At 34.3% G+C, this 22906-nt stretch overlaps 3 protein-coding genes across 6 annotated transcripts in view; 2 read left to right on the top strand and 1 right to left on the bottom strand.

Annotated features, from left to right (window-relative positions):
• Positions 1–19018, top strand: LOC130644243 (protein lingerer-like). 3 transcript variants are annotated; one of them, XM_057449793.1, is made up of 24 exons: positions 1–91; positions 4272–4389; positions 5642–5725; positions 5814–5930; positions 6206–6404; positions 7611–7784; positions 8085–8142; positions 8272–8360; positions 8465–8512; positions 9045–9106; positions 9183–9316; positions 9604–10071; positions 10180–10462; positions 10920–11327; positions 11479–11665; positions 11898–11983; positions 12734–12790; positions 16508–16601; positions 16969–17028; positions 17140–17297; positions 17516–17582; positions 17717–17791; positions 17916–17977; positions 18072–19018. In XM_057449793.1, exons 2-24 carry the CDS (start codon positions 4321–4323, stop codon positions 18333–18335), a joined length of 3303 nt encoding a protein of 1100 aa, XP_057305776.1. In that variant the 5' UTR covers positions 1–91; positions 4272–4320; the 3' UTR covers positions 18336–19018. The 3 variants fall into 3 exon arrangements, with proteins under 3 accessions (XP_057305776.1, XP_057305761.1, XP_057305768.1); XM_057449778.1 differs by having other exon boundaries at positions 17516–17606; XM_057449785.1 differs by lacking the exon at positions 1–91 and adding an exon at positions 140–158 and having other exon boundaries at positions 17516–17606.
• A 424-nt stretch (positions 19019–19442) lies between these two features.
• LOC130644274 (leucine-rich repeat-containing protein 61-like) lies at positions 19443–22483 on the top strand. Its single transcript, XM_057449816.1, has 10 exons — positions 19443–19643; positions 20332–20421; positions 20696–20752; positions 20854–20914; positions 20985–21070; positions 21383–21451; positions 21773–21841; positions 22014–22070; positions 22151–22207; positions 22296–22483. The coding sequence occupies exons 1-10, from the start codon at positions 19553–19555 to the stop codon at positions 22376–22378; spliced, it is 720 nt and encodes a 239-aa protein (XP_057305799.1). The 5' UTR covers positions 19443–19552; the 3' UTR covers positions 22379–22483.
• Positions 22455–22906, bottom strand: part of LOC130644231 (laminin subunit alpha-1-like) — a 41675-nt gene continuing 41223 nt past the window's right edge. For both annotated transcript variants that reach the window (XM_057449756.1, XM_057449765.1), the window contains one exon: positions 22455–22661. In XM_057449756.1, coding sequence (XP_057305739.1) covers positions 22525–22661 — 137 coding nt within the window. In that variant the 3' untranslated portion in view covers positions 22455–22524. The remainder of the gene's footprint in view (positions 22662–22906) is intronic.

The following is a 22906-nucleotide window of genomic DNA, read 5'->3' as shown; positions in this document are numbered from 1 at the left end:
GCCCTGCAACAATTCTACTACAGGTCGCGGCAAACATGGTCACGTGACAAAATGCACATTTTGAGTTGGTTGTAGGAGAAGAGTTATCGAAGTAAGTGAAACGAAATTTGTTTATCGGATTGTGTAAATAACTCATTGATTCTTTTAAACTGATTTCAGTAAGTTAACACATTTATAAGGTTATTTGTTTCCCGTAGCACTATTTTTTTAATTCTAAGCTGGAAAAATGTATCAAATGTTTAGCTAGCTACCTAGCTAGCTATACTTTACGCAGCAAGATTTTATTACTTTAGCTACTGTTTCTGCTACATTAACAAGAAGCAAACGTTATAAGGCATGAGGTTGAATGAATTTGACCTAGGATGAATGAGTTAATAATTCTACTGACAGGATCCTTAAAAATTAAAGTGACAAGAAAGCATTTGCTAGTTGTGTTTGTGTACGACCTTCTCTCTTCCATCCAGCTAAGAAAAAAATATAATATGGTTTTTCTCACATTTTCATTAGGTGAAGCAAGAATAAACTGTTATAATAAGGTTGTACTTACTCCTTTAGGATCTTTCAGGGTCGACCCTGCCTTATTTATAAAATTCATAAGTTTAATGAGGTCATAAAATCATGAGGGTGTTTACTCACCAAAAATGCTGTGGGCTTAAGTGACATTTTTGGCTAAAAATTGTGCTTTTCATCTGAAACTTAGTATACTTTGGCTGACAAACAGACAACAAGTCTATATTATAATCTAAACTAATTGTTAGCGCTTGGAATATCTACCGAAATCTGTACGTTGCGGCAAAGTTGATGAAAATATATTGTATTTGTTAATAAGATTTTGTGTGTGGTTTGCATGACTCAATTTTGACAGACAGCCAGCAATGGCTATTATTTTAGAGATTATATTAGCTTAGCAAATTCACCTTTCAGAAATATTGGGGTTAAAAGGTTTTTGATGACGTCATCAACCTGTCCATTGGGTTCGGGAAACTTCCTTAATTTGGTCCTAAGGGGTCCCTAGTTACCCATGCGGTAAAAAATGATTGACGTCACTATCTCTCTAAGTTATTTGGCTTCAAAGTTTTAAGTGCACTGTAATAGCTTAATTAATTTAAATTAAAATATTGGCGGTAAAGTAGTGATATTGATGTTGCGCCATAACGTCAGAAAATTTAAAATTTAAAACGTAACACTTTTGGCTACGTCAAAGAAAATAAACACATCCACTTTGCCTGTTATAGGCAGACACGCACACACACACTCTCCATATTATTATAGAGATTATATTTAGAAATTTCCATTTTTCCCATAAAGGGGAAATTTGAAATCATTTTTAGCCTCCCCAGTTAGTGTTTGGGGTTCACACTATTTTTCTGTAGCACAAATGTAGCTTTTCTGTCTGTCCTAGAAAAACAATATTGAAAGAGTTATCCCTTGAAATCAGTGTTGCTAGCAACATCAAATAGAAATCACGACTACTAACCATTTATTGCTGTTTTTACAAAGTTATAAATAGATAGATCATAGCATGATAAGTCACAGGGAGCTTATAATGGTGGATATCATTTTGGTTAAATTATATAATGTCAATGTGATGCTCTCTAGGAAAATCGACCACTTCTCTTTTCGTAATAAAAAATACGAAATACGGATTTTCGTATTTTTAAAAATACGCAAATCAATTTTAAAAAATATTAAATTCGTATTTCATACTTTTGAAAAATACGGAATACGAATTTCGTATTTTTAAAATGCGAAATACGAAATTCTTTTTTTAAAAAAATAGAAAATAGGAAATCCTATTTTTAAAGATGAACGTATGAAATTCTACTTTTAAAAATAGAATTTCGTATTTTTAAAACTATTACATGTATCAAGTGATTAAATAAATTGAATAGAAAAACTACACCAACACAAACTTTAAAGCTTCGCAGGAAAGTTTTCTCGTCATTTCAGAGGGATATACAGCAACTTTAAAGCTTTGTAAGAAAGTTTTCTTGTCATTTTAGAATGAAATATGGCAACTTTAAAGCTTCGCAGGGACGTTTTCTCGTCATTTTAGAATGAAATATGGCAACTTTAGAGCTTTGCAGGAACGTGTTCTTGTTATTTTAGAATAATATACGGCAACTTTGAAGCTTCGCAGGGATATTTTTTCATCATTTTAGGATGATATACAGCAACTTAAAAGCTTCACCGGGATGTTTTCTTGTCATTTTAGAAGGAAATAAGGAACTTAGAGCTTCGCAGGAACGTTTTCTCGTCATTTTAGAATAAAATACGGCAGATTCTATTGTTTTAAAAATAGGAATTAAAAGTTGAAGCGGTCAATTTTCCTAGAGAGCATCACAAATGTTAAAAAAATGTATATCTCCCCACTATGTTCACAATAGCTTTTATCCCTTTTGCTTTTTGTACTGTGCACCACCCATCAAAGGCTGTCCAAAAAACAGGTAAAAAAGCCTTCCTAAACACATTAGCATTTGGCAATACAAATGTGTAAACAAACCAAGCAAGAAAATAAAATATCTGCATTTTTTTCTTGACAAGAACAAATTTGAAATAGAAAGGCTGTAAAAAGACTTCACAATTATTTTACTCATTTTCTGCACTAGAACACACAAATTGCAAGTAAAGTCTTTTTTTTCGCATTGTAATATTTAAATGTGAAAGTATGACAATGAATTGCTTTTGACCTGGTGTTATATTTCATGCTGAAATGGTTTCTGTGTTGTGCGTTGATGCTCACGTTCCTTCATGTTTATGAAAAAAAATTTCTTTACTTTGTGCACAATAGTTATCACATTTTCACGAGCTTTAGGTAGCGTCAGAACTTTCACTGTTATTATTAGCCTATTGTTTGATACATGAGCTACTTTTGCATATCAAAAACAATAGTTCATGTCTGGCACAAGAACTTTAAATTAGGTCATGTAAACTTCGCGAAACTCAATGTTTTAATGACGCACGGTACAAAGAAAAAAACTGTGCAATGCTTTAAAATAGCTGTATTTCGTTATTAAATAATCAAAATTGCTTGTGTTGTTATTCAATTCAGTTGTGAAAGGATTTTAAAAAGAAGATATGTGGTAAACACAGTCACACACTGGAGTTAACGATCCTTGGCAGTTTATAACATGTATTCGAATAGAAAATGGCAATCATGTGTAATTTGATCGGTCACTGACTTCTTTGTTCTTTAAATTTTTAATGCAATGCAGCTTTATTGATGCGTCATATACATTAAAACCCCAGAATAACATCTTTTATTTGTCAAATCTGCTCTGTCATTAACGATAACTGACTGTTATTTCGGCCCCATAATGTGAAAACAAAGGCTTCCGCAAATCTTTGTGTTTTAGTTTGCAATTGATGATAACAATAGAAAGCATCTATGTTATTGTGTAAAAAAAGATATATGCAAAGGTTCTTTATGTAGATATTAGGTCATTATGAGAAGTCGTAAAATTGTCATGTGTACGTGTAAAGTTACATTCAGTAAATGCGGTAGTATAGATTATATATAGAGTAATATGACCAGGTGTCACATTCAGACGCAATGTTCAGATGAAAAGTCAAGTGGTATTATATATGTCAGGAAAAAGTCAGAAATATCAACAGTTTTGTTAATAAGAAAAATTTCAAGAATGATTGCTCCTGGCCTATCTTTCTAAACTAATTTCATTTTTCAAAATATTGGCAACGGTTTAATTTTGTATGTGCTTTAAAGAATTTAGCATCATTTTTTACAGGCTGTTCTATAAAATGTATGTATTAATTTTACATTTTTAGTGTAATCCAAGCTTTGTTTGAGTGCCTGTAGCAACTCAAACTAGATGGAAAATGAGGAAAATGTCAGAATCTTAAGTTTAAATAGTCCAGAATATTTTCATTTTTAAAAAAATAATAATTGGAGGATTGCAATAATTCTTATCGTTTTAAATAATATTGTATTATGGTGGTCTTGTCAGATGACTGTTATCAAATTTTAAAATTAGTCATTTTTTTATGTAATTTAGCCTTTCTTTATCATTTTTTGTCAGTTCTAGTCGAAGATTTAAACTTCTATGAACCTAAGTTGAAGCTTTGTCAAGCTGACAATTGCCAACTGTTGACATAATTTAATGATTGACACAAGTAAAAATTATTGGGATTTACCAGGGAATTATCGAGAATTTGCTTTTGAGCTTCGACTTGGAAACCAGTGATATGCATAATAATATACCATGACTGTCTGTATTTGTTATTGCATCTTATTAGTTATTTATTCTTTTTAGAATATTGTACATACATATTTGTAAATAGTGGATGTGGCTTTGATAAAGTATGAAGGAGATAAAGTCTAAGACGATTACTGCATCAGACAGTAGTCATGTCTCACAGAAACACTCCAAGGTAAGTGTTGTACTTAACTTATAAATAAGAGGCTGCAAATGTTTAATGGTCCAGGACAGCCTGAAACTTGAACACTCCTGGTGGGATCAGTTCGAAGGTATAGAAAATGTACCTTTTATTTTAAAGAACATATAATAGATGGCAATTGTAGGTTAGCTAAGGGTCAGTCTTAGTGAATCATTTTACAAAGAAAGACGGCCAACAAAAATAACACATTGTTTAACAAGAACCTAGCCATACGGCTAAGCATAACGTTTATGACCACTAAAACTCAAAGCCAATACCACCAAAAAATTGACTTGACCAGCCATTTTAAATTCTTGGCGGGTACGATGACCGCAAGGGATTAAATTTTTATTTTAAGCTCTGTTATAATGGTGGTTGCAACAAAATAACCATAACAAGGAATCAACGACAAGTGGCCGATGGTGCTCCCAAACTACAGCTACAAATCCAGCACTATCGGTTGCTGTTAGGCTTTGTCTCCACAATTGTTTCAAAAAATTGTTTCAATTTATAGAATATATTTGAAACGATCTCTATATAATTATGAACTGAAGTTATTTGAAACGATCTCTATATAATTATGAACTGAAGTTACCAAAAAAGATTGTGTCAAATTTGTTTCTTTTCATTTCAAAATGGTTTCAAAGCATTTTGTTGGGTTAAAAAATCATTTCGTAATTGTTTCCTCCTCATTTCAAAAATTATAATTAATTCGTTTCCACATTTCATTAAAATTCGTTTCACTACAAATCGTTTCAACACTTCTAAGCACATAATTATCACACATCATCAATTTCTGAAGAAATTTAACTATCAAACTATGGAAATATCTGCATTCTTCGTCACAAAAATAACAAAAGGAGATTGAGGAAAGATCATTATCGTTTCATTTCATATAAAATTAGAAACAATTGTGGAGACAGTCATTTAAACAGCTATTTCCCAATTGGAATTCATCACAAATTTTCCAACTATATTTACTCCAAAATATCTCATTAATACTTGGAATCACTTTGATAAAATTCCTATTTTGGATTTAACAGCCACTATTTTAAATTCCTGAATTGCACACTGATGCAGTGTTTATTTATCTCACTCTAGCACAAAAGTCATTTTTATGCCATTTATATTAAAATTTTGAAACTTATAGAAAGATATTTGAAATAAGGCAGAAATCTTATTTTTTGTATGGGTCTCTTATTTTTTTTTATAGCTATATTTTTTTCTTATTAAACATTTATTTCAGGCTACAGAGGAACAAATAAGGTATGCGAAACTGTCACAATCAAATCCAAAAGAAGAGGCAAAAGTGCAGGAAAAGATAAAAGAGGTTTCAATTTGTAGTTTTTTTGATAGTTCAGATAGTCTGATAGTAGGATGAGTTAATAAGTTCACATTTGTTGTTGTTGTTATTGTAGATACAAGAATTTACACGCAAACCTCCTGATATAATAATGATCGCGCTTCATGACAGTAACTATGATACCAATGTCACTATTCAAAATATTCTCGAGGGACGATACGATGATGATCAGGTGTTGTGTTTTTCTTAGCTTTATGTATATTTTATGTTATGTTTGCTTCAAGAGATTTTATTTTTCTTAACGAAAAGGCCTCAAATTTCCTCAAATTTATATGAAATACTCCAGTCATAATTAACAGCATTAATTTATGGAAACAAATTATACAAATACGTGTTACCTTTTTTGCTGTTTTTATTTAAGAAAAACACTAACTAATTGCCCCTTTTAGTACACTACCAGTGAGGTAAAGATTTTTATTGATAATGAATTTATTTCTTTTTATCTAGGGTGAATGGCAAACAACCAATAAGAAGGGCAAAAAGCCTGGAATAATACAGTCAACCACAACCTCTGGAAATCATCTTAATACCACTGAGCCGAATTTCAACCAGAACAACAATATAACTAATTCTGAAAGTCTGGAAGATCAAGACCAGAAACCATCAACAAAGCCTGTACGATCCTCTAGAGGTGGTAATTCCAGAGGTAGATAATTTGTTAGAATTTTTGTCTTAGAGTTGTGGTACGATGCTTGTTTTATCAAATCATGATTTTTCAGCAGTAAAAATGATGTTGAAAGCTATTTTAGAAGCTATTTTAAAAACTTCCTGTTTATATAAAAATTATTCCCTTAGGGACCTTAGCTATTTTAAAAAGTTTCTGTTTATATAAAAATTATTCCCTCCACAATCGTTGCACATTTTATATGAATGAAAACAATCATAATTGTTTTAAGATTGTATTTTTGTTTACGGATCGTTTTGGAAGCGATTTAAAAACATTTGGAAACGACTGTAATTAATTTAGTTTTTAAGTTCAAGAATGGTTGGATGTGGATGCAAGTAGGAAATGATTAGAAAACAATTTTGAAACTATTTTAAACGAATCTAAACAAAGTTGTAACAAATTCTAAAAAAAATTGTTTCCCTTAAAGCAATTAAAAGCAATTAAAAATGGTGAATTATAAACTGAAACTATTTTTCACTTCAACAGATGAACAAAAATTTATGTAAGGTTAATTTCTTTGAATGGACTAGTAAAATTGCAAATAGTTTTGAAATTAACTGTAAGACCTTGTACGATCCTATTTCAATGATGTTAAAAACTGTGTTGAATTGACTATGTTGAAACGATCTGCGGGAATGTTTTTGCTTCCTACGATAACGTTAAGGACAATGTTTACACAATCTACAGTCATGTTCTTGCTTTATGTGATTCTGTTTTTCATGAAATTTAACCGTTGACATTGATCTTTTTGCTCTCTGCAATCTCATTTCGTTATTTTTGTGACAAATAATGCAGATTACATAAAATGTCCTTAGAAATCGCTGATGCGTGATAAACATTATAGACAAGAATAAAAACACCTTTATATATATATGCTTCAGCTTAAGAGATTTAAAATGCAGTGGAATTCTATATAAAAAAAGTAGCAAAAAAATACTTACCTGTTAAGCATACTGATGAGAATGATACTTTCCCATAAGGTGACATTGATAAAGCAACATAAAAAAGATATGTTAGAAGAGAGCATTTTCCAGTATCAAAAGTAGATAAATAACTTCACCGTGGAAAAGATTTTTAATTAAGATGACATAAAAAAAGATTTTTTGTGTTTTTTACGTTCAAAGCATACTGTATTCTTACACAAAAGAAGATTTTCTCTTAACACCATGTTTAATATGTTTCCAGGTCGTTCATCATCATCACGTAACTGGCGTAACGATGAAAAAACTCCTACAGATGAAAAGTTTGACCTTCCACACAATAGAGAAGGATCAAGAGAAAGAAACCGTTCCACAAATGATAGAGGGCGTGGTAGGGGTAGAGGAAGAGGTGTGAGAGGTGGTGCTGGAGTGGCGAGAGGTACTTTTTTGTGCAATTTCGATGTTTTGTTTATAAGGAACTTTGAAACTACTTTAATATGGGAGACTTGCGAGTAGAGAATTTCACAGCATAAAAAACAATTTTTAGTGCTTTCTACTTAGACAGCTTAATTATTTGGCAAAATTCTCAACTTCTATTTTAACTTTTATTGTATCAGCTCTACTTATGACGAGCTCTACTGAACTAGGTGATTTTGAATACAACAGCCACATAGTGTTGGTGATGATTATCTTAACAGGCAATGTGTTGATAATTTTCCTGTTGTGAATTTTCTTTTAGGATCACGTGGTGGTCGAGGAGGAGGAGGCTTTGGATCAAGAGGAGGTGCAAATAGAGGGTATTGCTTTTTTTAAGACATCAGTCTCACAGTATCGCAAAATGCGTGTCTCTGCTAAAATTGTATGTGTCATTTATATTATTTTTGCTCCTACAGCAAACATTTTTTATTTCGATTAAATCATTTTAGATCCCGTCAACAACGGGGGACAAATAGAGGAGGATTTTCAAAACCAGGTGATCACAAAAAAATAGAAAATGGTGATATTGGGACTAGTGGTAAATCATTTCTTTCTTTACTACTTACGATAAAGAAATTTCTCTCTGAAAATATTGAAAAAATATGTTTGTTTTTGGAGTAAATGGTGTTTTTTAATGTTTAGAAGAATCTTGGGATGTCGAGGTTGAGCCTGTAGATAAAAAAACAGAAGGTATGCCATGAACGTCAGGAAAATGACCAATGTGTGCTCCCAATATTGCTTAGGAAAAACAAAAGATATATAAATCTAAATATTTGAAGTTTTGGCAGTATGGACATAGTGTTAAGCTGCTACACCATCTCAGGCCTGTCAGTAAGGAGAGAGTGATCGCTCTTGCTCATGCAAAGACTCGTCCAATTCTGAGAAATGAGAAACTAGCTAAGCCATTAATTGCTTCCCCAATTCCACAAAAAGTTTGTCTGACTGAGCATTATTAATTCATCTCACATGGAAATCTTTCGTATTATTTGCAGTAAAAAATAACTAAAATAGATAAAAAAGATTTTGAAATAAAATATGTGTTTTTTAACTTATTTTTTTTATTCACCCGGTCTAAATTATTGCAAACTTGGGCAAGCGATTTATTGCTTGGGTGCTATTTTCTTATTGATAGGTTTGCCGTCTAAGGGAGTCTTTTACAATCCCTTTTATTATTAAACAATAATACATATTTGAATACATTTATATATTACATTCTATTTAGATTGGGGGGAAGAAGCTGTTGCTGACTCCAACTGGTCCTCCAAGGGTAACTGGGGTGATGAGGTAAAATTTATGCTTTTCTTTTTTTAAAAATTGAAAAAAGGATTGATATGTCAACACATTAACTTTTCCTGCTTAGCCTGATGCTGGAACAGGGACAAGCCTGTTTTCAAACGATTTAAATTGGTCTCAGATGAATGGCAAGGAGTCTGCAAGTTGGGATGAACCAAGTAGCATTCCCAAAGATGACAAGGAAAAATATTTACCTGAAAAGTAAGTGTGTGAAAAATCAAATCAATTTTTTTCTGCTTTACTATTATCACTAGCCTAGTTAGTTTGCAACTTGCATAAATGAGCTTTGTAACCCCACACTCTTTGACTTATACCTCGGCTTTATCTTTCTTCTGTTTTCCATGGTAAAATGCTGCACAATTTTAAATCGTTTGTTTGCCTAAGAACATTCAAAATTGCAACATTATTTTTAAAAAATTGTTTACATATGGTTTCATGAAAGTGAAATGACTTAAAAACATTACTTAATAACATCTTTTTGTATTTAGTGTTGATGCAGCAGTTATTCGGTCAGTTCCTACTTCATCAACATCTGGCGAAGTCACCTCGTACCAACCAACAAATGATTTAAGTCGATACATGAATGCAGCAAGCAATCAATTCCCATCAAGCCATCAGGAAGGTGGGTTAACCAGCAGTCTGAATGATCGAGCATTTCCTCTCCCGTCCAGTTCTGTGGCTTCCGATTCAGTCAATCGGACAGTTGCTTCAATGCCAATGATATCGGGAGTCACCGAAAGTCATAAGCTGGAACAGGAACAGTTAAAGCCGCAACGAATGAGCAAACCTCGAAAGTCTCAAAATAAGTTCTTTCAACTGCCCAAGCAACCTGTCGTCATGCCTCGTTCAGCACAAATGGTCAATGACATAAAAGATCAATTTGCTGGTCTAGAATTTGGCAGTGGACCAATAAGCCCGAGAAAAGTAGATGACAGCTCAGCTGTTGTTATGCCTAGGTATACTTTAAATTAATGGTGTTTCAATAAAGTTCTAATGTTTCACAATGAAAATTCGGCGTTAAATGTTTCTGTCGAAATTCACTTTTGTGCTTTTCTTCAATTTAGTTTAAGCAGTTCATCTGAAGTGACAAGCAGTAGAACAGAACTAACTGACGTATCTTCAAGACATGTCGTAGCTTCTTTGGAAAACGAGCCCTTACTAACTCAATCATCACAAGGATTACAATCGCAACCAGTGATTCCTTCATCGCCAGCCAAACTAGAACCTACAAGTACATTGTCAACTTCAAAGAGTGATATGCCGAAAACTCCACCAGGTTTTAAACCTCTAGAAAAGCAGGCAGGTCCACGTTATATGGGATCCCCCGGAAGGGGGATAAATCATATGGTAAGCTTTAGATTTCTTTTCTATGTGTTTGTAATAGTCTCATAAACAAAGACCTTGCTATATTCTTCCTTGGAATGAGTTACTGCATCATGACTAGTACTATTTTATATGATGCTTTACTTGTGATTTACTTTGGCTAACTTTAAATAGATTTTGCTCCATTATATTGTCATATTATTATCACAATCAGGTAGTATTTGCACCGCGTTCTCAAACTGACAAACAGCTAACTTATTGTAAATGAAGATTTATAATCTATCATCGGGATGTGTTACTAATATATTGCCCCAGACAGTGTGATGGATTTGTTTGTGGCTCATAGTTCTGGCGACCACAGAACTAAATCGACTCGACTCAAAAAATACATTTTTTCCTTTACACTCGTCTTATGAGGCACAAAGTAGCAAAATAGAAATATTTTTTGTTAATTTGTAATTTTGCAAACTTCTAATTTCAGGGGCCTGAACCTATTCCATTTCCTCCATCAACATCTCATACATCTCCGACTAACTCATCTTCTTTGAATGTGTTTTCTCGTGGTGGTGGCTTGGGAACAAGTGTGAACGAACACCAGAATTTCCCAGACCAGCAGGTTTATGATGACAGAGAGCAGAACTTAAATGCTGAGAAAGTCTTGGCTGAGCAACGGGCGTTAGCTGAAAAGCAATACTTTGCTGATCATCAAAGGGCGTTGTCCGAGCATCGTGAACGCGAAAGAATGATGGCTGATCAGAGGGCATTTGTGGAACAGAAATCATTGGCTCAACAAACGTTGTTATCTTCTAGTGACAACTCAAGGTCTCTAGATCTAACCGATATGAAAAACGGTTCCGATACGCGAACAGGCTTGAATGATTCTAGTGGAGTGAGTGGCTTTTTCTCTATTCTTGCTGTTGTTTTAATTTTCTAAATATACACAAGGGAAAGTGTGTATAACCTATAAACTAGCAAGGAAGCACAAAATGTAGCGAAGTTTAGAAAAATTGTGGTGTAATTATTTCTTATTCTTTCTCAAGGATAATACGAAGCCGCCTAAGAACGATGTTAACTATCTGTCGAATAAGCTACATGGGAATTCTGCGACGTCATCTCCATCAAGTCATCAATCGTCGTATGCGTCTAATTCAACAGTGTCAAATGAAATGTTGGGTCTAACAACTGCGACTGGAGTTCAAACGACAGCAAAAGCACAAAACTCTTCCAGTAAGTATTTTGTTTTGGTGCACACCAGGAGAGTTTGGATTTGATTCCCACCACTAAAGTGTTCTCTAACTGCAGTGTTTGTAGTCTGCTCGGAGCAATTGTTAGATCAAAAGGGATCAAATTTTCTGTTACTTTAACCTCACTCTAATGGGAAGATCAGGTGGTGATAAAATATGTAACGAATATTTTTCGTTCAAGGCTATCAAAACATTCATTGCTTCTTCTTTTTTAGATAAAGTGACGGGTGCACCTCCTGGTGTTGTACCTCCCATGAATATGTATCCTGGTGTCCAACCTGGCATGATTCCAGCTTATCAGGTAAAAAAATGTAATTCCGTCTAAGAGTTAACGTTAATTTTTAAAGAGACGTGTTCTTTTATCAAATTTTCACGGTGAAATGTGCTAAGAAGTTCGTCAAAGAAATACCTACTGTAAAACTCTAAAGATTCTTTAAAGCCCCTAGTATTATCATGGTATGCAGAGCGATCTTAGGTCTATTTTGCAGCAAGGAGATTCTTTTTGATTTTTTTTGTGTAAGAGTATATACCACCCGGCTACATTTACCATAAAAAATTTGAAGAAGGGAAATTTGAGATAACGTTTACTTCAAAGTAGATTTTTAGGCTGGGTAACTCAACGTTAGCTATTTCATTTTATGTTTTCGAATTTTTTTGATATTAGTTGCCGGGAAAATTATCGGAAAACTCGCTATTGCAAAAGTAATTACTTTTTCAAAACACGATGTACGCTGATTTCTCTCTTCTGGTTTACTTGGGAACATACATATTTATGTGAATTTAAACTGCAGCAGTTTTTATCTTATGTCTTCGACAAAAACGTCCTTGAAAAAAACACGGAAATTAAGAAATATAATGTCATGGAATTTATTTTTTAACGAAATTTGGTTCGCAAGCCTTTTTTGCAGAGGTTAATTCCCTTTCCGATAATTACTTTTGTGGTTGCTATGTATTGCACGCTTAAAATTTGCAAAACTGCCTACCGTAGATCAAGTTTTATCAAAAATGAAAATAAAATTTGTGTTAGTATTTTCGAAATCTTCTTTTCCAGCACCAACCTATACATGGATACAACTATGAAGAAATGCTAATGCAAAGACAGCTCGTTGTAAGTGAAAAATATATCAAACGGGAAAATCCCTAATGTTAATTGTGTTGCTATGGCAACAGTAGGCGTATTATTATTATATTTTTTGGAGGGGGGGGGGGGTAGTATTTTACAACCTATTGACCATGCTTCAGCAGGATTAGCTCCTTATAAAAGTAAACGTTAACCCCTACACTTAATTCAAGGATGAATGGTAGGTACACCAAATTTCAAACTTAAATGATAGAACTACTGGTGTGTCAATTAAGAGAGAATTCTTTTCGCAAGAGTCATTTTTCTTCTTATAACATAAGTATCAATACAGCTTATTTACGATTTTTCTTTTGTTGCTGATAAATATGTAATGAAGCATATAGGATATTTTTGTCCCACAAAATGTGTCATATTCCATTTCTGTTCGCACCCGCTGTTTTCTTTTTTAATAATGGTACCTGCGGCTGTGTGCGCCGTAGTAACTTTTTTTTGCTTGCTCAGCATCAGAATTAGTCATTGTTTATAACCGTGTTTTGATGGTTTTAGACGTGATCTGTTGCCGTGCAAAATACTAAATTATTGACGACGTGTAATCGCAGTGCATAATAGGTCTGCATTGTTCAAATATTTACGAGGTATTCATGGTACTTGGAACCAGCCACATGATTCGTATCAAAACATAAACACCGCCTTTTTAACATACTATTTTAAAAACAAGATTTTAATGATATAAACAAGTGTACTGTTGTGTTCTCGGTCGCCGGTTGTTTTTGTAATTTTTTTTTACGTCTTTAACATAACACGAAGCATTGTTCATCGTATTTATCATCGCTTCTGTTTTTAACGGATTGCCTGTTGTTTAATTATCACTATATTTCGCCTGAAAGACGTCTCCGATTTTCGCCAATAATAACCCGTAAACACGCGACCGTATGGCGTCTTCTATTTTTATCGATTCGTCGTTCGAATTGGATTGCGAAATGTTTTGAGCTCGATTTGTTTGTTCTCGATTGTTTGTGGTGTTACGGCGATCGCTTGCTTGTTGGTTCTGGTTGGTCGAGTTTATTGGATTACTGTTGTTGTTGCTTCTGTTGTTGTTGTTGTTGTTGTTTCTACTATTTACATTGCTATTGTTATTTTGTTGTCGGTTGTTTCTTTGACTGTTGAATATCTGTGGTAAATTCACTTCATCGTTCTCCATAGTCAAGGACTCGAGGAAGTCTTTGATCTCCCTCGGAGTGATCATCTGTGACGCTCTTTGTTGCAATGATTCGCAGTATATGGTTCGCTTGCTCGAGATGTTTTTTAAATCACACAGGAATGTCCGTTTTTTTTATATTAATTATGCATCCACTGCTCGTCTCTGATTCATCTGACTTTTATATTTTTGATTAGTTCACTTTTTTTTGCGAGGTTTATTGTAACTATGGTGAAAAACAAAATATGTATTGAGTGAGTTACATATAACACTGAATAAGTGGGTATTCTTTACAGAAAAACCCTATTTTGTTAAGTCATTTCCAGAGGTAAATTTTTTGCTGTGTTTTTTTGTTGTGAATAAAATACTGTGATTGGTGGTGAACTGTGAAAATGGCGGTAAAGGCTGTTTTCCTTTCAGGGACAGAACAGAACAGAAAGTTTTCTACTGGTAATTCATAATGTTGCACATATTTCAATTCAAAAAGTAAACACTTCGCAATTCCCACGAAATGAAATAATCCGATTGACTAAATAATTTTCTGCCCGTCGTTTCCGTACACAACGCAAGAAAAACGTGAACTTTGCTCGGAACGGAACGGACAAGAAAATTTTCTGTTCACGTGATGTAAACATTTTTAATACGCATGCTCTGATGTTCGTTCCGCCGAATATTTTGTTAAAGTTGAAAATAGCCATAATAGGAAAGCCATTGTTTATAAGATGATTATCCAGTCTTTGTTCTGTTCTGTTACTTAAAATGTGAAATTTTTTAACACGCTTCTAGGGTATTTCGCCATTTCGGACTAAAATTATTGGCAAGGGGTCAGCTGGTTGTAAAAAATATGAACTCACCTTTTATCAAGTCCTCCACATCAAGTCCTTCCTTCTTTTCAATTTTTCGTTGCCCTTTTTAGTAACTGCTCGTTGATTTGGTAAAATTTTAAAACTGTCGGAAATTTGGGGAAAATTGCAGACGTCATTTAAATTTCGCACGTTTGGTGAATACCTTACATGCGTTCATCACATGCTTATTGGATATTCATATGATTAGGCCATAACTTTTCCCGGGGGTCAATGTTTCTTGCGAAAAAAGTAATGATGAGATAAAATTAATTAGCGAGGAAAAAATCATTGACAATTCCCGAATTTCCCAATTATGCCAAACTCAATTAAAGGGGTCAATATTAAAAATGGTTCTTATCCCTAAGTTTCTTAGCAACAAGTAGAACAAATTACCTAATTTCGTAAATATTTCTTTTCGTTAAATGACTTAATTGCAAGCTAAAAGTTACGGTCAAACCCTTCATATAACTAAGCTTTCTAATTAGCCTCGTATTCAAAATAATTATTTTCTTCAAATCTAAATAAAATCCAACCAGATTATTATATTGCTCTTAAAACTTCAATTTTTTCATAATAATTTATTATTCTATCTGAATATCCTTATGTAAAGAGCACAGAACCATTATAAAATTTTGGATGACGTCATAATTATAATAATTTATGAAATTTGGGAAAGGTGTATTCGGCTGAGGCGTGTGTTTTTAAGATGTAACAATTTTTGTTGTTTTTTAATATAAAATTTATACCTGCTTATCCCATTCTTTTAACAATCTTACACCCCCTGATTTTCTCTAACAAATTAAAGAATTTGCTACAAGTGTCCTTTTATAAATTCAAATTCATATGAATAAATAAAAGATATAAATTTATTCATTTCTAAAAAAATCAGGTGATGTATTCCATCAGGAGAGTCTTTAAATTTTGATGAAGTAGTGGTCTTCTTTGCTATAATAAACGAAGAAGGTTCGTTAATTTAATAATTTTAGTCAGTGACCATATAAAAGTGTGAATTATGGACGAATTTGTTAAAGTTAATTCTTTGAGTTTTGTTTACCTCTTTTCATAGCAAGTGAGGATGGATAGGTTAATTCTCCTTTTAAGTAGTTTTACATAGACCTTTTGTCATCAGTGAAATCACTGCGCATCGTTCGATACATTGGACATCGGACATTGCATCATTTTGCTTTTAAAATAATAATCATCTCGATTTTCCCTAAAATTTCTCTTAGCAATTGCATCACTAGCAAGGAGTGGTAAAAATAAATAATAGATCTGATTCCATTACTTTTTTCCCAGTAGTTTTCGGGACACATATTTTTTAATCGGTCGCAGTGCTTGTTAAGCGTGGAGTTTAAAAATGTTTTTTCATATCTTTTATCTATTCTTTTTTATTTGCACACGAAAATTACCTCTCTCCACCATGCCTCCCTCCCCCATACCTCTCTTCACCCTCCCCTCTTTTCACCCTCACCCAATGTATGTGCTTATAACGCACCCAAATTTAAAGAAGAAGCCGGATTTACATCTTGCTTTTCTAAACATCTGCACAGCCGTAACACCCACCATGGCTAAATATTGGAAAAAATAGGGAAACCCACTTGAAGTGAATGTGATATAGTGCACACGAGCAGACTGAAGCTATGATTTAGAAGTGCAATTTAAACTTGTCGTCAGTGGAGTTATGTGTACATCCTTGTTTAGTCTCCGTATGCTTACGATATGTCTGTGTTCCAAGCGGCTGCTGCTGCATCTGCTGGTGTGAATACGACACGAGAGGGCTTGCAGGCGTATCAAGGTAATTTTTTGTTTTTCAATTTTATGGCAAAATCGACACTTACCCGGAGAGGCTTTACGAATTTGTGGGATGCAGTAGAGAAATGTAGATCGTCTTTCAAAACCTGTTTTGTCGATTACGCTTAAGTTTTTGCTTAATATTTTGAGAAAAATAGATCCCCAACGCACGAATGCTGTCAGGTCCTTCAGCAATGTTTAAACAAGAACACATGCTTGCGAAGCCTCAGATAATTGGTTCCAGATGAATTGTTTTGTCACATGTATAGCTACAGCACATTCGAGTGTCTTCTATGGTGTATAAGACATGATAAACGTAATTAGAATCGTATACGGAACCAGTGAAATGAATTGTTTTGTTACATGTTTAGGTACAGATCCGAAATTTACACGCGGTACGGATGAATCGTCCCCTGTTAGTCTACAGCAAGGTTTGTAATCATTCAACTTTTATCATCCTTTTTGCGTTCAAACTCGTCTCTATATTTGGATTTAGCGACAGTATATCTTCATCATCTACGCATGTTTATTTTACTTTACAGGTAGTCATCATGTGGCTGCAGCAGCTGCACACCAACAGGCAGCTTACTTGAATGCTACTGGTCAAATACCATTTGGTTACACATATACATACCAACCTGGCGTTGTACCCACTGGTGGGGTTTACCCAACTTTTACTGCACCATCTGGCATGTACCAGGTATGGACCCCTATTTCAGTCCCAAGCTATACATTCAGTCGACTTCTGATATTTGATCGAGTACTAATATTAGAGGACAAATGTAACATAAAATTTAACATTCTGTCTGCATTATTTTTCTTGATAACGACATCGGGTACCTCAGTCTTTATGAACTTGGTAATCTACGTTCATCTTGCATTACCCTGTATTCTCCATGTATTTTTTCCTTTTTCTAGGTACCACAGGGAAAGGGTGTTGGAGGTAACCAGTACCCGTCTCAATATCAAGGCCACGCCCAACAAGGTGTGTACAGCTCTAAATATTCAAGTAGGTTCTCTCTTTCTTTTGGTCATGTTAAAAATTAGAGCGTTCTCAGTTTGTATTGAAGTTGTAAATCAATCGAGTGTCGTAAGGAGGTTAAGTTGGATTGTTTTTAGGCTCTGTCAACCATGATTTTAATAAGGCGAGTTACCAAACAGGATTGTCTCAGCAAGGCAAAGTATCGCACAATGGTAAGTCCGTACAAAAAGGGATTTGCTTTGAAATTCTCTTGGTAGAAAACAAAGTAGTTTTTATTAAGTTGTAAAACTTAAGGATAAAAGTTTAACTTTTAAGCTTCACTTTCTGTTTATTTAGCCACTAGTAGTCCAATTCAGGCAACGCCTCAACCATCCCAGCAATCTGCTTTTAAGACACAGGTATTATTACACCTACACTCTCGCTATGAAGTGTTGTTTTACTGTGCGTCCACGATGCCATCAGGATTAATATTAAGAAATTTATCTTCTTTAGTACACCCAGGACAGCAAAGGATTTCTTGGTAACAGTCCCACTTCTGCAAACATTCACATGCACAACCAAGCACATTTGAGCAACATGAGTCATTACTTGTTGCAGCAACCTGTTGGAGCCACCCATATGGGTCACCCCCATCATCAGCAGCACGTGGACCCTGCCACCCACCGCAATCAAGTCCATCAGATGCAGTTTAATGCCAATCAGGCGAAGAGAGATTCCAAAGTGCCGTATCAGTCTTACTGGTCTGCCAACCGTTAGAAAAGATGTCCGTTGTGAAGACAAAATACGTATATGTTGGCTTAGGATAGGCCGGTTTATTTCTGGCTGCAAGGAACTGTAAAATCTTTTTGAAAATTGTTAAAACTGCTTTCTCTGTATATCTGCTTTAGATTGAGTAAAAATTAAATACAAAAAATGCATTTACATGTTTTTCTCTGACAGATCTTTAAGTTAAAAAAAAAATAATGTATTAATGCTTGTAAAATTATTATACGTCACTTGTTGGTTTAAACGACGTCGTTATTTTATGACGTTAATTTGATGTCGTTTTTTTTCTTGTATTTAATTTAGCTGCCTTGACATTTTTATTGATTTTGTTTCGTGTGACGACGTCAACAAATTCGATTTCGTCGGGAAATCGTTCGAAATTAATACGACTAATCTGACGCGTCATGTAGTAGTTCATCGTCGTTTTTAGCTTGGTATTTTGTTCAGTTTGTGTTTTTAGGATGTTGCGTTTCTCATTTTTTTCTCTCTCTCTGACTCATAAATTTCATGTTTAGATCTAGCAAGATTTTTTTACTTGTTTAAAAGTATAGGATATTGTTGAAGACATTTGAAAACTTAATTTATGAAAATGCGTTTACTTCTGTATCATATACGACACCGGCTTTAAATATTTGGACTTTTTTTAGTACGAAAGAGAAACAAAATATGCATTCTATCGTAGTTTAGTAGCATTTGTAAAAAATCTGGTTAAAATACAAAAAAGATACACTTTCACAATTTTTTACTTATTAGCCTCTGCGAAGGAGAACGTAGGATTTTAAGCGGGAGGAGTAAAGGATGATTTATGTAAAACGCAGATCGTATGATTATTTGCGGGTTATTTGTGTCGACTGTGAGAAGTCTGCGAAAATTTTTAAAACTGAATTTTGTAGTTTGAACTTCTATTCATAATCTCATTTTCAATTTTCTTTACGTCTACATGTTTAAACATAAAAAATAGTTTGTCATTTATAGTAAGAAAAGTCCCATTCTTTAGCGTAGTTGTATCAAATAAGCTTATCTCAGAGAGCTCCGGACGGAAAGAAGGGGATAACTTTTGTCTTCTGTTAAGACAAACAACATTTTGAGTTATTGGAAATGATATCTTGTTACATCCTTTTCTTTTTTGTAGTTTTTAGTTACAGTGAAATTTATAATGGATGGTGGATGAAGCATCTCAATTCTGGTCTGTAGTTTAGTTTAAAAAAATGGCTCAAGTAATTACTTCGCGGTTTCTCAAAGATGAAACACAGCAGTTTGATTTAGAAACCATCTTTGTTTTAAGTTTGAATAATCGAGGTAAGATTTTTTTCTTTTACTTCCGAACTGTACATTACGCCTAAGGAAGAAACTTTTTCTCGTTGCTGTTCTTATCCACTATGCTAATGTTACGCGGGAAGCGAAATAGTATTTTACTGTCACGGGGGAAGCGGAATATTATCTTACTAGGTGGTGGCGTTTACTACGTCGCAAAATTGAAAATTAAATCCGACATTTTATATTGACCGTAATAATTCACTAACAAAATAAATTACCAAATATTTTCTCAAAGTGGGTATTCCGTGTGGTGGGGAATTGAGAGATATTCGTCAAGACTCTGGGCATATACGGACTAAAACTACTCATTTCCGTCGTTTTATCAGAAAGTTTTTGTGTGCAGATTCGTAGCTTTTTACTGCCAGCGTGCACAGTAATATTCCTCTAAAAAATCAAATGGCCAAATATTTTTTCAAACTGAATATTTCGTCTGGTGGGGAATTAGGAGATATTCGTCGTGATTCTCACCATAGAAGGAGCAAAACTACTCATTTCCGTCATTTTGTCAGAAAGTTTTCGTGTGCTGTTTCATGACTTCTTCCTACCAGCGTACTATTTTGTGGGCGCACAAAAAGTCGTGCTAAATATTAAGCAGGATACCAGCATTACATCTGTTCAACGACAAAATGTTGCGACAAATTTCCGTTAATATATTTTTCCATTTATTTAGGTATATTCGACCTTGGTTGCATAGGAGAATGCGCTAATCTTGTTTATTTGGATCTGTCATCAAACAAACTGTCCAGTGTCATGGCGCTTCGTAAGATCTCTAAATATTCCTCATAAAAATGTTGGCAGAGTAAGAGTAGAATTTGTTTCCTTGGATTGTTGGACGATATTGTAAAATGTTTGTTTAATATCTGATTCGTGAAAAGAGATTCCCAAATATATTTCTGGGGACCATATTATCATATATATCCAGCAAAACTCCATATTGTATTTTCATTGCATCATAAAATAAATCCGGCAAATAATTGATTATGAGAATAGCTGTAATCCCCATTCAGGGAACAGGTGAATTTTTTAACTTCTAGGAAAACTAACTTGCTTGGAAAGCTTAGATGTTTCGTCGAACCGACTTGCGGCACTGTGTAAGTATGGTCATGGATGAAACGTCCTTGTTCAACCTTACTTAATTTTCAGCCTAACCTATAGAGCTGAAGGAATAACCCTTAAATTGACATTTCTTTAGCTGGCTTGGAACGCCTCGAATCGTTATCACGTTTAAACATTTCAGGCAATTTCCTAAACAGGTGCGTATAACTACATTTGATTTTACTCTGCTGAAATGCAAATGGCCAAACCTTTACTCTTTTCTTTCAGTGTTGACACTGTACTCCCCTTGACAAAATTGGACAAATTGAAAACGCTGATTTTAAAAGACGATAAAAAGAATTTGACAAACCCGCGTAAGACTGTTTTAAATGCCGGGTTACCTATTTTTCGGAATGCCGGGTTGCCTATTTTTTGGTTGTTGTTGCCGTGACTATTGAACTCGTTTCTTTGCCTCGTTTTACCTGACACAACATAGTTCGCCTCAGTTTAAATAGTTTATAGTTCGCCTTATTTAATCCAATTCTTTGTGGTGCTGTTCCTACTGCCATAGGCTATACTCCAATTTTAATGTATTCTGTGTTTAGATCTATGTTTAAGAGTTGAAAATGAATTGCCCAGCCTTTGTTTTTAAGAATGTTTGGTGAACTTGGCTATTGTTTTTTTAGTTTACGCGTCCAACTGTGATGCATCAAAACAGATTGTGGAACTTTTACCTTGGCTTGAAATTATTAACGGTAATTTTATGTTGGGTTTCATTCTCAGCGAAAAATTGTTATGTATAGTTCCGCAAATTATACATGTTCTCTCGTCTCAGTTTGCAATTACTGTTAAATAAACGATAACCCTAACAGGGTGTTCCGAAGGGTTTCATTCTCAGCGAAAAATTGTTATTTGTTTATGCATAGTTCCGCAAATTATACATGTTCTCTCGTCTCAGTTTGCAATTACTGTTAAATAAACGATAACCCTAACAGGGTGTTCCGAAACTTTAGAGGATCAGCTATATACCGTTGCAGCCACTGACTGTACTGTAATATCTTTATTTTTTTATCCAGGTGAACCACAACTTGGCGAAGTTAAAGAACTCAACAGAATATGTAGTGAAATGGATGTCTGCTCATCTAGTAAGTAATCTAGGTGGCATGCCCTTTTTTGGGATGGGGTATACTCAGACCCCATCCAGTTCATGAGTTTTTACTTCATTTTTTTTCTGAATTTGCGATCTCCTGGTTTTTATCCTAAAAACTAGTGTTCAAGACAAAAAGTGATGTGCAATTTTTGTCATTCATTTTTAAGAATATAACCATTCAGTTTCCAAGCAGTTACTCGATTGGAAAGCCTCAACATTTGAAGGTAGGAACAAAACGCTCGTTATTAGATAAAATTGTACCGTGTGTGTACGTGTTACTTCACTAGGCTATTTTCTTATTTAGAGCCTTCATTTGTTCGTCTTGGATTTGAACGAAACGGCGCGTACGAAAAAGCAGAAGGTAACTTGGTTTCAACTTACGTTTATGTCAGGGGCTTTTGTTGGGCACTGGTTTTGGTTCGCAATTTTTTTATGTCTGGTTTGTTTAGAGATTGCTAACAACTGTGGAAAACGAAGCATGGAGGCTCACAAAATATTAGAAGAGATGCGTGCATTTGTGTTTGACACGTGACTTGACGGACAAAATGGTGTCGTTCATGTAGTGTGTATATATTTGTATATGAGGAACTATTTATTTTTTGATGAAATTTAAAAAGAAACTTGATTTTTTGAGCAACTAATTCTTATTTACAACTACCTAAAAATGAAAGAAAGAAATTAAAATGTTGGACAACCAAACACCACATTGTTTCCATCCACGCTCGATTGGATTCGTTCTGAATTCTGCCCGAGAGACACGAGCTGCAAGCATCCATCGAAATATCTTGTAACCTGGCCAGGTTTCTGTATACCTCCTACAAGCAAAACAAAAAGATACCATGACAGACGAGAGGTTACCTAGGCAGCCTTTACATGAGGTCGGGATGGAATCAACATCGCAACATTTTCTCCCGAAATCATGTAACCATCCATGTATAACATAAAGACCGGAGACCAAAGCGAAATTTTTATTTCATTAAATCCAAATATTTACGTCCCCCCCCCTTACCTCAGTGATGAGACACGGATACAGGGTCCTCTGGCTCTCCAACATTACGAA

Source organism: Hydractinia symbiolongicarpus, chromosome 1 (assembly GCF_029227915.1).
Source record: "Hydractinia symbiolongicarpus strain clone_291-10 chromosome 1, HSymV2.1, whole genome shotgun sequence".
In the NCBI taxonomy this organism is placed as follows: Eukaryota; Metazoa; Cnidaria; class Hydrozoa; order Anthoathecata; family Hydractiniidae; genus Hydractinia; species Hydractinia symbiolongicarpus.
Note: the sequence above shows the minus strand (reverse complement) of the source record. Positions and strands in the feature narration are given on the sequence as shown.